General features: G+C 32.9%; 2 protein-coding genes and 1 pseudogene across 3 annotated transcripts; 2 read left to right on the top strand and 1 right to left on the bottom strand.

The window, feature by feature from the left end:
• The first annotated feature begins 754 nt into the window (after positions 1-754).
• Positions 755-5,271, top strand: LOC110600753 (3-hydroxyisobutyryl-CoA hydrolase-like protein 5). The gene is made up of 15 exons (XM_021737618.2): positions 755-1,183; positions 1,315-1,398; positions 1,489-1,557; positions 1,742-1,805; positions 2,006-2,079; positions 2,599-2,682; positions 2,814-2,898; positions 3,077-3,162; positions 3,627-3,748; positions 3,829-3,889; positions 3,981-4,079; positions 4,448-4,549; positions 4,651-4,692; positions 4,805-4,911; positions 4,984-5,271. The coding sequence occupies exons 1-15, from the start codon at positions 1,151-1,153 to the stop codon at positions 5,060-5,062; spliced, it is 1,191 nt and encodes a 396-aa protein (XP_021593310.1). The 5' UTR covers positions 755-1,150; the 3' UTR covers positions 5,063-5,271.
• Positions 5,272-5,399: 128 nt separating this feature from the next.
• On the top strand, positions 5,400-7,782 carry LOC110600762 (annotated as a pseudogene).
• Positions 7,783-8,586: 804 nt separating this feature from the next.
• LOC110600771 (aspartate aminotransferase, mitochondrial) lies at positions 8,587-15,301 on the bottom strand. 2 transcript variants are annotated; one of them, XM_021737640.2, is made up of 10 exons: positions 14,927-15,299; positions 14,738-14,823; positions 13,438-13,644; positions 13,194-13,299; positions 12,930-13,034; positions 12,125-12,297; positions 11,109-11,268; positions 10,695-10,790; positions 9,111-9,205; positions 8,587-9,002 (listed from the first exon to the last, which is right to left on the bottom strand). In XM_021737640.2, the coding sequence occupies exons 1-10, from the start codon at positions 15,098-15,100 to the stop codon at positions 8,930-8,932; spliced, it is 1,275 nt and encodes a 424-aa protein (XP_021593332.1). In that variant the 5' UTR covers positions 15,101-15,299; the 3' UTR covers positions 8,587-8,929. The 2 variants fall into 2 exon arrangements, with proteins under 2 accessions (XP_021593332.1, XP_021593339.1); XM_021737647.2 differs by lacking the exon at positions 12,930-13,034 and having other exon boundaries at positions 14,927-15,301.
• Positions 15,302-16,031: the final 730 nt, after the last annotated feature.

The raw sequence follows: 16,031 nt of genomic DNA on the forward strand, positions 1-16,031 counted from the left end.
CAATATGCAAAGCCTCCAAGTAAATAGAGAAATAACTCACACAACTCCAATAAATCCATCAACACCGCATCAAAAAGGAAACTCTTATCCTTTCACAAATGACAATATGAAAACGAGACAAAACAAAATCACCAAAACTGACAAGGAGAAACGGGAAGGGAAATCATCCTCTAAAACCCAATCAATCAAAATTATACATGTAAAACTCTCTTTCTCTATCCAAAGGCACCAACAAATTACAGAATCACCAAACAAAACAGCAATGTCAAAATCGAAAATTAATCTCATTCTCAAACCTTCCTCTTTTCCCTCAATCGCGCGACTTTTCTCCCTTTCTTATCTTTCTCTCTTCTTCCTCCCTACTTCTCTCTTCTTGAATAACCATGCAAATTCGTAAATAATGTCAGTATATTGTAGTATTCATTCCAAAAATATAAATTAATTTCTTTCTGTTGCTAACTTTCAACTACAAAAAGCTTATTTTTATTTTCCTTGACAACTCTGTAAAAATCAAATGTATGCTTAAAATTCAAAAAATAAAAATAAATATATGAACAGCACAATAATAATATTAATATTAATTATTTTTTTATTAAATGAATTTTCACATAAACATAATTAATTTTAATTTTGATAATTAAAATGAATTTCATAATTAATCAAATTAAAATTGTAATTAGGAGAAATAATTGCAAACATGTGAAAGCAAAATTAATTTCGCCCATGGTTTCAAAATCTTGGCTTTCCTTTTCTAGATGGCGCATATTCGACAAATGAAAACAAGAAAAAAAGAGGATGGAGCATCTGTTGAAAGTAAGACGAACAAGAGAAATGGAGAGGTTGGTGACACTTGACAAATTACCAACAACCAAAACAAGCCCAAAGCTACTCCGACATCTGTAGTTGTGTGCCGTCGGGCGGTGGTAGGTAAATAACATTTAAAAGCATGTGGAAGCTCCATTGTTTGACATCTCTCTCTTCTTTATTCTAAGACCAAGAGCCACCTAACTTCTACTTCAACAGCTGCATATCCATTCTACTTTCTCATCCACCTAAAATCTTAATCTTCTTCTTATTTTGGCTATACCCATTCGCCTTTGCCCGGTTTCTTGCCTTGAAATCAGTTTACTTTACTGAATCATTTAGAAGAATGGCTCAAGAAGTAGTAAACCCAGAAGAGCAGGTATGCAAATTTAGTTTGCCTGTTCTTTCCTCTGTTCTTTGAATCGAAATATTTTGTTAGGTAACTTGATGCTAAAGAAACAAAGGTTCTGTTCTTGATTGCAAACGGGTTACTTTGTATCTGCTCTTTAGGTTGTTCTTGGAGAAGAAATTGGTAATGTGAGGTTGATCACATTGAACAGGCCGCGTCAGCTGAATGTTATTTCATCCAAAGTGGTATGTTGGATAGATTTCACACCATTTTATACTATGGTTCTAGGTTTTCCTCTTGTGCAACTGAATCAAACTTTCTTTTCCTGATTTCAGGTTTCTCTGCTGGCAGATTTTTTGAAGAAATGGGAGAAAGACGACAATGCAAAGCTTATATTAATTAAGGAAAGAATTTTCGTCTTGAAATCTTCAACTTAATTTTGTGATGTGAAAAACTGAAATGCCATAATGTCACTACTTCTAGGGTGACCATGGATGGTCCTAACTTGTGGAGGCAACTTAATTAAATGCTGCTTTTATGGATTGTTCAAGTTATCAAAAGCTTATAAACATAGTATATTTTGTTCAGGGTGCTGGTCGAGCATTTTCTGCTGGTGGGGATCTAAAAATGTTTTATGATGGGAGGACGTCAAGTAAATACACTGTCCTAAAATAAACTATTAGTTCTTATTTTGCATGGGACATCAACTAGGATTCTTCCAGCCACAGTTTTACTTACACATACTGCACTCAGTAATATGGACTAGAAGATATTCTTCCTTTTCTTAAATCTATGAGGTAATCTATTTCTGTATGTACAAAGTGAATTTATTTATTATTTGTTCTTTGGCAGAGGATTCTTGCCTTGAAGTAGTCTACAGAATGTACTGGCTTTGTTATCACATCCACACTTACATGAAAACCCAGGTAATATATTTAAGGAAAAAATACAGAAAAATACCTTGTAATTTCATCGGTTTTTCACTCCGGGATATGTGGTTTATTTCTATATGTGGTACAGGCCAATTTTGTGTCAAACTAGTATCTCATGATATAAATTTCACGTTAACACAGGTTCTAGATGCTAACAGCACGATACCGTGAGATATACTTTGACACAAAATTAAACTAACCACAGATACTTTTTTGTATTTTTTCCAATATTCAAATTGTTTCTCATACTGTGACTTGGTGGAATGGTAAGGTTGCTTCTTTGTGACTGGAACTTCAAGATTCCAGATCATGAGAACAGCCTCTCTGCTAAAAACCTTGGGAAAGGTTACATGCTATAGACCACCCTTCTTTGGCCCTTATTAAGGAAAGGAAGAGCCAATTTATTTCCATCCTGGGGCTTTTGTGCCTTCTAAGGCATAGATTGTCATATTATGATTTTGACGAATTATTATAGAGGTAGGAACTTTGTGATGATTGCCAGTATGATAACAGGTTGCTCTTGTCCATGGAATTTCAATGGGAGGCGGTGCAGCTTTTATGGTGCCGATGAAATTTTCAGTTGTCACAGAGAAAACTGTGGGTATTGAATCCCAGTTTGAGTATTTCTAGTCACAAATAAGTTAGTTTAGACTTTGTGGTCTTAAAATGTTCAGAATTCAATTAGAATTTGCTGACCAATCATTTTGGTGTCTCTTGTATGTGTGAAGGTTTTTGCAACTCCAGAAGCAAGTATTGGCTTTCATACTGATTGCAGTTTCTCATACATTCTTTCCCATCTCCCTGGGCATCTAGGTGAGTGTGCAACTGTTGAACTTGAACGAATCATAATTACTTTCTCATCATCACAGAAGCATAAAAGTTTTATGAAACTTCTAATTTTGATGATAATAAAGAGGAACTAAATGGGAAATAATATATTTTTTTTTTCAACAATCAACCTTGGATTGGTATCATGTGGTATTCTATGCAGGGGAATTTTTAGCTTTAACTGGAGCAAGACTGAATGGCAAGGAATTGGTTGTTGCTGGCCTAGCAACCCACTTTGTCCCTTCTGAGGTGAGTCTAAATTTTATTACATATTGTACCCTTTGGCGAAATGGGTCTTTAATATTTCATGTGCGAGTGGATTGATATTTGCTAATGGAGCGAGCCATCACCATAACCACAGCATTGGTAATTCAGTTCCTTAGTGCTTTTGGTGACTACTGATCCAGGCTGCACATATTGTGGGACTTGGAACTCTAGTTTCAGCCTCTGTCTTGTATTAGCAGCTGCTTCTGCTTCTCTAGTATAATTACTTAATAGGAAGTAATCATTTTAACTTATGATGACTTGAATGATTAATGGTGTCATTAATTTATTTTGTTAGTGCATTAACTTAAATTATTGAATTATTCTCTTTTTTGTAATCTTTTATATCATAAAGTACGTAAATAAAATTTTCTGTTTATTGTTCTATAAAATTTTAATTTATCAAATTTTATTTTTAATGATATGAATAAATTTATTCAATATATCAGAAATTGCCTGAGCTAGAGAACCGTTTGATAAGCTTGAACTCTGGTGATGAGAGTGCAGTCAAATCTGCCATTGAAGAATTCTCTGTGGATGTTCAGCTTGATGAAGAAAGTATTTTAAACAAGTAATTAATATGAACCTTTGAAGCGTATTGATGCTATTATGCATGGATCCCTATAGTTAACCCAACTGTTTCCATGTTAGGCTGTCCGTAATTGACGAGTGTTTTTCCAAGGATACTTTGGTAGACATCATTAAATCATTTGTAAGTTTTCTTTCCTTACAAGAAGGTTACTACATGCACCAGCAGATTTTTAATTGTGGCCATGCATCTGAATTTGGATCACGCGATGCAGGAAACTGAGGCAACTAAAGAAGGAAATGGATGGATCAGAGCAATACTGAAGGGGTTGAAAAGATCTTCTCCTACAGGATTGCAAATCACACTCAGATCGGTAATGGCTTTATATACTATGTATTACAGATATTACGCTTGAAAACCGGTCTGGTCTCAGTTCAAGGTGGCAAATAGGCCCATGCCTTTGATGTCATACGTTTTATAACACATTCTAATCTGGAAGGTCTTAATAATCTTAAAACAAAATCTCCAGACAAGAAATGCCCTTTATAACATTTACAAATTGATCGAAACTGTATAAAATGTTTATTCGTCTGAGAATTGGGCATGGTGATGCATTCCATTAAATGAAGGAATGATTATGAATATTGAGTTAAACATTAGAATTGCCAATGGTTATGGTTTTATCCTAGTGGTGATTCTTAGATTTCATGCATAAGGTGGCCTTTTTCTTCTTTTCTCCAGATTCGCGAAGGACGGAAACAAACATTGGCTGAATGTCTGAAGAAAGAATTCAGACTAACAATGAACATACTTCGGACTGTAATATCTGCAGATGTCTATGAGGTACTAACTAGAAATGTCTGGATTAAAGTTCATGATAAATGACTGATTTTAAACTCAATCCATTGATTCTGAAACCAACCCTTCTTATTTCTATTGTAAAGGGCATTAGAGCTCTCACCATTGACAAGGATAATGCTCCCAAGGTACATGCTCCTCTCTCTCTCTCTCTCTGTCTTCATGGAGTGAGTTGGCAATGTGGGTTTGTTCATTTGATGTAAAGTCTTCTAAATGATCAACTATTAATTAATTGTATAGTGGGACCCACCAACTTTGGACGAAGTGGATGATCAAAAGGTGGACCTCGTATTTCAGCCATTCGAGGAGGATTTGGAGCTCCAGATTCCTGGACAAGAAAACTCCAGGTGAGTGTTTTTTCCAAGTTATGGTTCTATATTTCAATACAAACGGAGCCTTAATCTTCAGTCAAATTACAGGTGGAGTGGGAAATACGAGAATTCACCATATGCAGCTTTGAAGGTGACAGAAAAAAAATCACAAACAAATGGCTGTTGAAAATAAATTCTAAACTCTGAGAATGTGGATTATTTCAGGCAATCTATTAATGTATGTCTGCTCTATGTTTCCTCTTGTAATAATATATTAATAAGTTTGATGTTTATGATGATGAGATGGATTTGCTATTTTCTCGTGTATGTATGATGAACAGATATTGGCTTTGTATGAGAATTTTTAAATTATATATTTTAGTTGATTTTATAAAAGTTTCATATAATTTATTTATTTAATTTCATTATTACAAAATGCATTTGCAATAGGTGTGTATTATTTGATTTTGGATTTGCGGTTCAACCTGCCCTTTATCTGTTCAAATATTGAATTTATCCAACTGAACTCGGCTCATTAACAGTCTAATCGATTGGTTCGATTCAATATAGAAATTTTTTATTTTTTGTTTTATGGAAAAGATTACTTACTTTCTATAATTTAAAGATAAATTTTTAATTTTATTTATAATTATTCTCAGATGTAACCCAAATAGTGAGACTCTCAGATCGTCTTCCTCGTCCCACAGCGCCATCACAAATCTTCACCTTCTTGCTATCGTGTGAGCCATTCAGAAATAATTGAAAAAAAAAATTGTATTCTTGAAAAATTCCCACTTCTATTTTCTACTACGAATTCATATAATATTAAAAATTCGATCTAATTAAGTTTTTTCTACATTCTTAATCAATTTCTGGATTGAAGAGTTGTTTTTGTAGGGTGGTGAGTGGGATGATGGAAGCATGCAACTAATTGCATACTGCTTGGTAGTGGGTAGCAGAGTGGCTAATGCTTGGTAGTGCAATCTGCCAAAAATCCTAATTTCCATTTCCAACTTGTCCCTTTCACCATTAATCAAAACCTAGGCTTTCTTCTTCTCCTCTGAAATCCCACCTTCCAAATTCCATCAATCTGACAATGTGTGAACCCCACATTGTTGAAAAAGCAATCCATGCCCATTCCTCTACACTCCCTTTTCTTCTATCTTCTCACTTAAATAAATCATCAATCTCCATGCAATTCCCTCTCTAATTTATTCGCAAAAAGGAAGACAAACAGCTTGCTTTAGCTTCTTTAAATAATAAATTTTCCCTATTATTATATTAAACTTCAGCTTTTGAGCTTTGCTGCTTTAATATGCCTTCTTATCCTTGGAAGAGACATTGTTCAAGGGTTGGTCTTCTCGTATCTCTCGCAGACAACTTCTTGATAATCTTTCAGAGGGAGAGAGCGAGAGAGAAGCAGGAAATTTTGAAGCACTTCAAGATTGCAACTCATCAGTGTAAATGTAGCATAAGGAAAGAGAAAGCATTTGTAGAAAGTGTTAAGATGTTCCTCTGCAAAAGAATTCAACCTCTTCAGAAACTGCTTTGTTTCACCATCTATGCATCCCTTCTTCTTGTCTCCTCCTCTCCAGAGCTGCTTAATACCACAGCCACTCAAACAAGCAGTGGGAATGACATTCACAAGGTATTCAACCTGTTCTCTATCTCTCAAATTTTTCTTACATCAATTTTTTTTTAAAAAAAAAAATTTCAATTGCTGGACATATGCAATTGAAGCTGACTGATATTGGGTAACAACTAATGTAACAGCTGAGTCCTAAATTGGTGTTTGAAATAAGAATCCATGGAATTCTACTCTGGACATCAATGGGGTTCCTCATGCCTATCGGAATACTCATCATCAGAATATCAAACAGAGAAGAATGTGGAAAAAAGCTCAAGATTCTTTTCTATCTTCATTCTATTTCACAGGCAAGTTTTGTTTTTTTCCCTTCTTCACTTCTTGAAAATTATGTTAACATTCCATTCAGCTTTTAGTTTCTCACCTCAAAATTCTCAAATCCCAGAAATAGATCACTTAAACCTTTTTTTTTATTTTATTTGAGGTTGATGCCCCAACTTTAATCTCATAATAATCATATCCCAATTTGCCTCAGATGCTTTAATTATTGTGTGTATTATTACATTGATTTTTAACGTCATAATATTCTTGATTAGCAGATGCTTTCCGTACTGCTGGTAACAGCAGGAGCAGTGATGTCCATAAAAAATTTCAACAATGCCTTCAATAATAATCATCAAAGACTAGGGTTAGCACTCTATGGCATCGTTTGGTTGCAAGCCCTTAGTGGGTTGCTCCGCCCACATAGGTAAACCACCAACGCCCCATTTGGCAGTTCTAGCAGTGGAGGTGGACAAACTCCCAGAACTCAAAACGCAGCTTAAGCAATAAGATCCAGAGCTTATTGCCCCTGGCCAAGTTCTGTTTTGAGTTCTGAATTTTGTGCACTTGTATCTGCTATGATTTGAAGTTAAAGTAACAGATATTTCATGTGCAGAGGATCAAAAGGAAGAAGTGTGTGGTTCTTTTGGCACTGGATGCTTGGAACTGCAGTGTCTCTCCTTGGAATTATAAATGTGTACACAGGATTAGAAGCCTACCATCAGAAAACATCAAAGAGCATAAGAGCTTGGGGTATAGTTTTCATTACAGAGGTATGTCTAATTGTGTTGTTTTACTTGTTGCAAGACAAATGGGGTTACATGCAAAAGCAGAGAGCCATTTTGGGCAGTGAATGAACCAGTGAGGCTCATCCATCAAGTCACTTGTATACGAGTTAAGCACAAGGAATACATTAATCAGTCTCGTTGAGAATTTTAGAAAGCAAAGTGATTTTTTTTCTATCTCCAAAGCCATTTGGACTGAAATTAAAGCATTGCGTCAATCCAAAATACTTTTAGTGAATATTTACTTCGATCCCTTGACCTCGACCTCACTTAAAGAAGTGTCTTACCATTTATACTACACGTTAATTATAAATACATTAAATTTGAATAATAATAGAAGTAAAAATATTATATTATCCTTTAATTAGAATGTCTATACAAATAGTATGAATCTAATTAATGCATCACTTATTAAAGGATAGATGAGAAAAACAATATTTAATGAAGCATTAAAATCATACTTTTTTTAAAAAATCTCACTTCAATATAAACCAGACGGAGTATAAGATATGGGTTGTATGCATTTTGATGGGTTCTAGCTTTTTTCCAAAAGAAAAAAGAAAAAATGTATATTAATGAAGAATTTCTCTTTTTCCTCCCCTTCAAGAATTATACATCCACAGTATAAATTTGATATTCAATTAGTCGGATCATTTACAGATTTTATTCATTTATTTTGAAGATGGGATCAAAATTTCAATTTTCAACAATGCCAAATGTCAACTGGGAAAGGAGAGTGGAATGAGAAACAGGTCGTGCTGCATTAGGTTTGACATTCAGATAAAGTTAAGAGTTAAACGGGGAGACGTAAATCCCATGTTAATGTTTTATTAACCACAAAAAGCTGAAACAGCAGCTAAACAAAAATGAAAAATATGAAAATGCATACATTTATTAAAAAAAAAAAACAAAGGGAAAAAGTTATATAAAGAAAGCCTCAATGAACTGGCCAGTTAAACATGTTTCCCCATACCAAGAGATCTTTTAGACTGCAGTACGAATCCATGATTAGCAGAGGAAAAGAGAAGGCTAAAATTAGCAATTTAACATTCATAACTTGATAATTTGTATTCCTTGGGGGATAACAACAAAAATGTTCTGCCAATTTATTTCTAAGCAAAATTGAACATATTGTTCAACCTTCAAAGGGGAAAAATTCCCAACTAGGCAAGTATGGTCCTAAAATTATACTTCCTCAAAGAACACCATGGGAGCATAAATTTTGAGAAACTATAATAAACCAATTTATTGCCCCTTCCGTAGTAATTAAAGAGGAAGAGGGCGAGGGAAAAATTTGTTTCCCATGTCTAACTTGGGCTTATGCTATGACTTCCTAAAGGCTGATAATTTTCTGCAAATGAAGCTAAGCTGATTTAGTGACCTCATGAATAGCATTTGCCAAATATCCCACATTGTGTGTAGTAACGCCGGCCATACTGCAAAAGTTGTCAAGCATGATTACCAAAAATTGTAAGTTCACATACAAAGATAAATATGCAATCACAAGAAGACATGGAGAAGTAATAAATTACTCAGAACATTACCTGATTCGACCATTACGGGTCATATAGATGTGATATTCTTTTGTCAAACGATCAACTTGTTCTGGTGTCATCCCGCTATAGCAAAACATCCCAATCTGTTTGTAAAAAATAACATGATTGTAAATCACAATAATAAATAGATAAATATCATACAAATGGAGATGTTCATAAGAACAAAAGAAATCCTCAGAGTACAAGAGTAACTTTAAAAACCAGTTTACCCTCTGGTTGCGAGGAAGTTTTATCAAATAGCGAAATATTTTCAAGATGTGTTTGGGAGAACCTGTGGCTTGTCAAAGTAAGTTTCAAAACCAAAAAATTTTCCAAATCACCAAATAAATGTGTAAAGAAGATTCTCTCTTTAAAACCTGTGAAGTCCTTAAAAAAGCTTTCCATTCTTCTAAACAAAAAAAAAAATTATGAAGTTTCAAAAATGATTAAAAAAAATTAAAAGAAAATCTTACTATCACCTCTTCCCAAAAAAATTGTTAAGGTCTGATATATGGAGTTAGTTTCCACTAGGGTCCTATCCTTTAAAAACCACAGAATTTAAGTCTCGAACAAAATCCCTAGTACAAGAGAGAGTTTAATAAAATTTTCAAAATTTGACTAATGGAACATGTTAAGATATGCTAATGGAAGGACTAAAGTGTCTAACGGAATCAAAACTTGCTAATTTTTTAATGAGTTCTTCAAAATACAAGGATCAACTTATTAATATGACAATACCCAAAACATTTTGTAAATTTCCCCAACTAATAATTAGTTCAACATTGAAGTTTTAGATTATTTTTTCAAGAAAAAAAAAATTGGCTTGGACTATCAGTCGCTATATAATGCTAGCAACACTTTCTTTTGAATGCTTTTCTTAGACACTCTACAATTGGCCCTCATACATAAATTCAAATAAGTTTCAGGTTTATAATTTCAAATGCGAGAAAAAATGTACCAATTTTTGGGAGAATGCTAAAAAATTGTTGAAAAGATGGTGATGCCATTTTTCTAAGTGTTAATTTGACATGACTTGCAATAGGAGTTGAATTGAAATTTTTTGTTCAAGCTTTAAACAGGTGATTTGTGACCAGTATCCCTCTACTTTTATGTTTATTTGATTTCTTCTCATTAACTTTAGAAAATTCCATAAAGAACCATATTGAAATTTGTTGCAAGAAAAATAAGTAAATTATTAGGAGAAATAGGGGATCCTTCACAAAATCTGTATAGAATAATTGAATAGTAAGAAGCAGAGTCCCTCTAACCTACAACAGCTGATTTATAGGTAATATGATGGGTAAAAATTATCTTTTTTTAAGTTGTAAACCGGTTATTACAAGTGAAAGGGACATATTCCTACAACAAATTTCAAGTTAGGGAATTTTTTTGGAACTTTTTAAAATTAAGAGACAAACGAAACAAACATCGAAGCTAAGAAACAGTGGATCAAATTAACCAGTCTTAAACATCTTAGATAATGGAACCTTGGCTAAAGCTCTTCAAGATTTCTTTTTTTCCTTTTTTGTACTAAAAAAAAAAGCAACCAAAGTGGAGAAGCCGGTCAAAAAATGGCAACAAATTCTAGTGTACCTGCTTGGTAACATGCTTCCATGATAATGGTGACCCCAACTTTTCAAGGTTTTCTCGCAAAGCTGTTCGCATGGAAATGATGCGATCCGCCATTACCTAAGAGAATAATATTTCATATTGTCAGCTTCTATTTTTAAATGAAATTATCAATGGAAGCTAAAAGAGAATATTAAGTGATCTTTTGAAAAGGAAGATATGTATACATATATATGTGTGTGTGTGTATGTATATATACGTACGTGTATGTATATGTACGTATGTATGTATTATTTATGCATGTATGCATTTATGATTTATACACAAAAATATTGAAGCACCAGCTATACTGTTGCTCTAAAATGGTTGTAGGTCTTGCTTTTCTGTGTGGAGTAGTGGATGTCAGGGAAGGGGAAACATCCACTGATTGTTAATTACCTTAACTTCCTTCAGCCATAACTTCTTTAAGTCTGGATCTCCAAGGATAGTTGAAACTATGAGTGCACCATGAACAGGTGGATTGCTGTACATCGGTCTTGCAAGTTGCTGCAACTGACTTTTTACTGCTACAGCTTGTTTCTCATCTTCACAAAGCACACTGAAACCAACATATAACAACATTAACTTCGAAAACGTTACAAGAATCCCTGCCTCTGAATCACCTAGAATATTTCCTCTCATGGTAAGTGTTTTGATGGGATACATTCTTTTTATGGTTTACCTCCCACAATTAACACTAAATGACCTCTGTCAAATTTTGATACTGATAGGTATCTTATTTTCTTTTGCTCCATTATCAGAGATGCTAATATTTTGACAAAGTGATGAACATATATAAATTCAAATGGCCCAGCTGGCCAACACAACATCCATAAATCCCTTAAATCTGACATATCCCTTTCTATTTGAAAGTGAAAAAAAAAAAGATGTACATATAAAATTTCTATATTTTACATCTCCGTTTAAGTTTTACAATAACTCTGGTGAAATCAGATTGAAAACAATCCTGGATTATTGCCATAACTAGCATTAATATCCCATGTATAATACTTGGAATGGTGATATCCAGCAGAAGTTACATGGCAGCAATCGGGCAGTGCATTGCAATGTAACTTGATTAGTGCTTCCAGTCAAATATGCTCAACAATCAAAAGCGCTTATTTTCAGGAGCTCTAGTCAATGCTTATGGATACACTGGCTTTAAGAATTTGTGATTGTGAAAAAACTTAATAATGCTTAAATTCCTCTTTTTCGTGTAGATTTACTAGTAGTGATGGCCTTCCATTACAGATATGGCTTGAATGCTTGATTCTGTGATTGGTTAACATCAAGCAAACAACAGGAAGAAATCATGTCTTCCAAAAGAAAATTTCATCTTGCCATATAAGTGTTTGGACATGGAAATAAATAATTGAGTGTCTGTTGCACAAGTATATTCGAAAACGAAGAAATACCTGAGGCATCCTACTCTCTGGCCATAGAGCCCCATATTTTTTGCATATGATTGGGCAATGCCAATATGATGACCATCCTCAAGAAAAATCCTGATAGACTTTGCATCTCTTTCCGGATCACCACTAGCAAAGCCTTGATATGCCATGTCAAAAAAGGCAAAATGATTTTTATCCTGCAAATGACATCATCAATAGTGTGATATATAGTGACGTGAGAAGAGTTTAGATTAATTTGTACTTCTCTGTGTTTGTTGCTGTTAAGATTCACCGGTTCATTCATAAATAAGAAAAACAATGCCTTATTGCACATGTGGAAAAAAAAAGGCAAGAAATTACAAAAAGAATAAAGTTTGCAGAAAGCATATGAAATTCAGCAAAAAAGAGTTTTTGTTTTAAAGAAAAGGATAAAAACCCCAACAAACTCTTCTCTTGTTTATAGATAGAACAAAACCAAATGAAACAAATAGAAAATGTTTACAGAGATCTAGTAAAATTTTCTTCTTTAAGAAAGAAATGGCTCCGAAGGAAGAAAATTCCAAATGAAAACTAAACAGGCAACACACTACTAAAAAACAAAATTTTAAGAGTTACCACAAAAATCCAAGTAATACTACTACTTTTTCTCAATAATTTTCTACCTCTCCCGAGTAATAATAACTTTCTAATTTCCTAAATGGGAAAATTTACAACAAAAATCTAAATTGTCAAAGTTATAATTGTTATAAAAGCAATTTCAAAATTTTCTTTTCCATGTCCATATTACATAGTAGTTCAAAAAAAAAAAAAACAAAAGGAAATAGAGTACCTTGAACAGGTGAGATATCTCTCTCCATTCTTCCTCTGTTGGATCAACCCCAGTAGGATTATGAGCACAAGCATGAAGTAGAAAGAATGAGCCATTTGGAGCATTCTGCAAGAGACATCTATATATTCAACATACAGGGCAACAAAGATAGAAAAGAGAAGAGAGGGAGTGTAAACCCATAAACAAAAAACAGAGAGAGATAGAACAAAAAGAAGTAAAAATTTTATTAAAAAAATCTACTCAGAATTAATAATGTAATACTACCTTAACGTCATCCATCATCGCTGCAAAATTTAAGCCTCTGGACTCTGGATGATAGTAATGATAAGTTCTTTGAGGGACCTGAGCATCTCTCCAGATATTGTGGTGACTGTTAAAATCAAATGTTAGAAGTCCTAAAGAATCAAGCAAGATGAGAAGCAATTTCTAAAATCATGATCAATTCTAGTGCAGCACCGTAAATGATGCCTCAATAACATCAAAGGGATATCAAGCGTGAAATGCTTACTTAGCCCATGTTGGCACTGGTATATAGATTTGGGAATCAGGAGAAAATCGCTTCTGAAAATCAGCAAAAAGTCTACATGCACCAGTCCCAGAGAGCGATTGCACTGCTGCTATCCGTTTATCTTTAATGAACTCAGAGTTCTCTCCATAGGCCAATTTCAATGTTTCTTCCACCATTTTTACACTCCCTCCCATTGGAAGATACTCCCTGCCCAAAAACACAAAATTATACATCAGGAAAACGAATGTATTCTGACAAAAAAAAAAAACTACATGCAATAGAAAATAGCAAGTAAAAACATCAGATAAACAATACAATTGAACAGGAAACTAATACATCCAAAAGAAAAATGCAAAAAAGAGGGGATTTTAAATAAACAAGTTCTTGCACATCCACCGTAAACATTAAAGAAAATGCAGTTCTAACAGGTCAGGAATCCAAAATCAATTTTTATTAGGTAAGCTTTCAAGATTTTTCATGAATTTTCACATCAGTATGAATTACGTAATTACATGCTGGTTTTATATTAACACACATATAGAAAATTACATCGCCTCTTTCTTTATTTGCTGTTTAATGCAATTATAGATTTTTTTTCGTAGAAGGATTTTTCCTTATACCAAAATATCATATCAACTGATAACTGCAAAGGGAAAAAGAATCGCAAAGCTGGCAAATCTTTTTGCCATATCCTCCTAGCTCTATCAAAAATTTCAACTCAGGTGTTATCAATCAAACTGCTGACTAATTGTGCAGGTTTGATATGCACAAAAACCATTTAAAATTCTATGTGGAATGAATCAAACTTGAGACATAACACCCGCCCGAAATTCATTTGCAAATCAAAGGAAATCCCAGTTCATTTATCCATTGAATATAATGGTTTAACGTTAAAAAATTGAGGAGTAATTGTTAAAAGAGTAAAAAATAATTAATAGTGAGACAATTAATGGTGTTTCTATAATTTTAATAAGAAAACTTGGGTGAAATTATTTAAATATCTGTTATTATATTTTTACAACAAATAATAAATTGTTTTATTTAAATATTAAAAAATATGTCAACACAATTTTTATAATTTTTATATTTACATATGGACAAGCAAAAAAATATTGATAAATATGCAAATATAATTTAGCATGAAATATTATTTAAAAATTTAAAGATGTAAATTAATAACATCAATAAAAATAAAATAAAAAGTAACGTACCAAGCATCCTCTAAGTGAAAAATCGAAAAGAAAAAGAATCAAATTGGGATTTAAATGATTATGAGATGAAATGAACAGAAATAGCTCACATGTTTAACTTTCCAGCAATCCTCCGCTCTGCTTCTCTAACGCATTCCAGTACAACTGGCTTTCCATTATCATCTCGGTAAGCACCCTTTTCAGTAAATTTTAACAAAAAAATCAACAAACAGATGAATCCAAAGCAACCAAAACCATAACAAAAAGGGAAAAAGACGAAGCAAAAGCAGTAAACTCACAACTCCAACATTAACTTTGTCAGGACTAGGATCGGCGAGAAAAGCCTCGGTTACGCCAAGAATCGGATCTTTGGGGGCAGGATCAACGCTCCGCCACCAAGAAGACATGGATCTCGCTCCGATCACGGACTTTCGGTTAATTAAGCGGCACGCCATAGCGGTTTTAAACGCCATTCCCTATGGTACCTTTCCTCACAAAATGGCACGGAAACAGAGTTTTTGTGTATTGAGGAAAAGGGAATGATTCTGATCGATGGAGCGAATCTGTCAAATGGCAAGTAGATAATGAAGATGGGGTTACGCTGGAAATAAAGCAATAGCTTTGAAGTGTGTGAGCTCTTTGCTGACCGCTCTCAATGTAACAGAGTCAGAGCCGTGCTGCTTCTCCTCGCTTTTTCCACCAAATGAATTTACGATTTTGACCTACGTTATTAATTTCATAATTTTTCGAGTTAAATAAAAAATTAAATATTTTAATTTAAAATTTTTAAAATTAAAAATTAAAAAATAACTGAATTGAAACAAAGTCAACGATGAAGAAGTTATCACAATGGAACAATAACAAATTCTTTTACTAATAAATTAAAAAAGAATTATTAATTATTCATTTGATGATGTAAGAATAAGAAGATAAGATAAAATTTTAAGTCATTTAACTTTAGACTTACACATCATAATACTTCTTTCATCCAATAAAAATAAATATATGGTTATTTTCATTTATATTAATAAAATATAATTAATTATTAAAAAAAATTATATCGTTTGCCTAGTATATTATAATTTTTTTTATTACTTAAATTATTCTTTAAAAAGAATAATTTTTACTTTTTCTAATGCACATTATAGGATTGTATTAAGAAATTATGATTAATAAGTTATTATCTCAAAAATAAAATATTCAAATAAAGTATTTATTTATAATTGATCACTGCAAAAATATAATCATAATAATTTATCATTAAAATGTTAAAATTTATAGTGCTTTTTTTTATTTTGTTATTTTCAATGTTAAAATTTTAATTATACATTTGTCTATGATATATTTAATTAATAAAATATTAAATATATAGTGAAACTTAAAAAATAAGGTAATCTAGTGAAG

Source organism: Manihot esculenta, chromosome 1, assembly GCF_001659605.2.
Source record: "Manihot esculenta cultivar AM560-2 chromosome 1, M.esculenta_v8, whole genome shotgun sequence".
In the NCBI taxonomy this organism is placed as follows: Eukaryota; Viridiplantae; Streptophyta; class Magnoliopsida; order Malpighiales; family Euphorbiaceae; genus Manihot; species Manihot esculenta.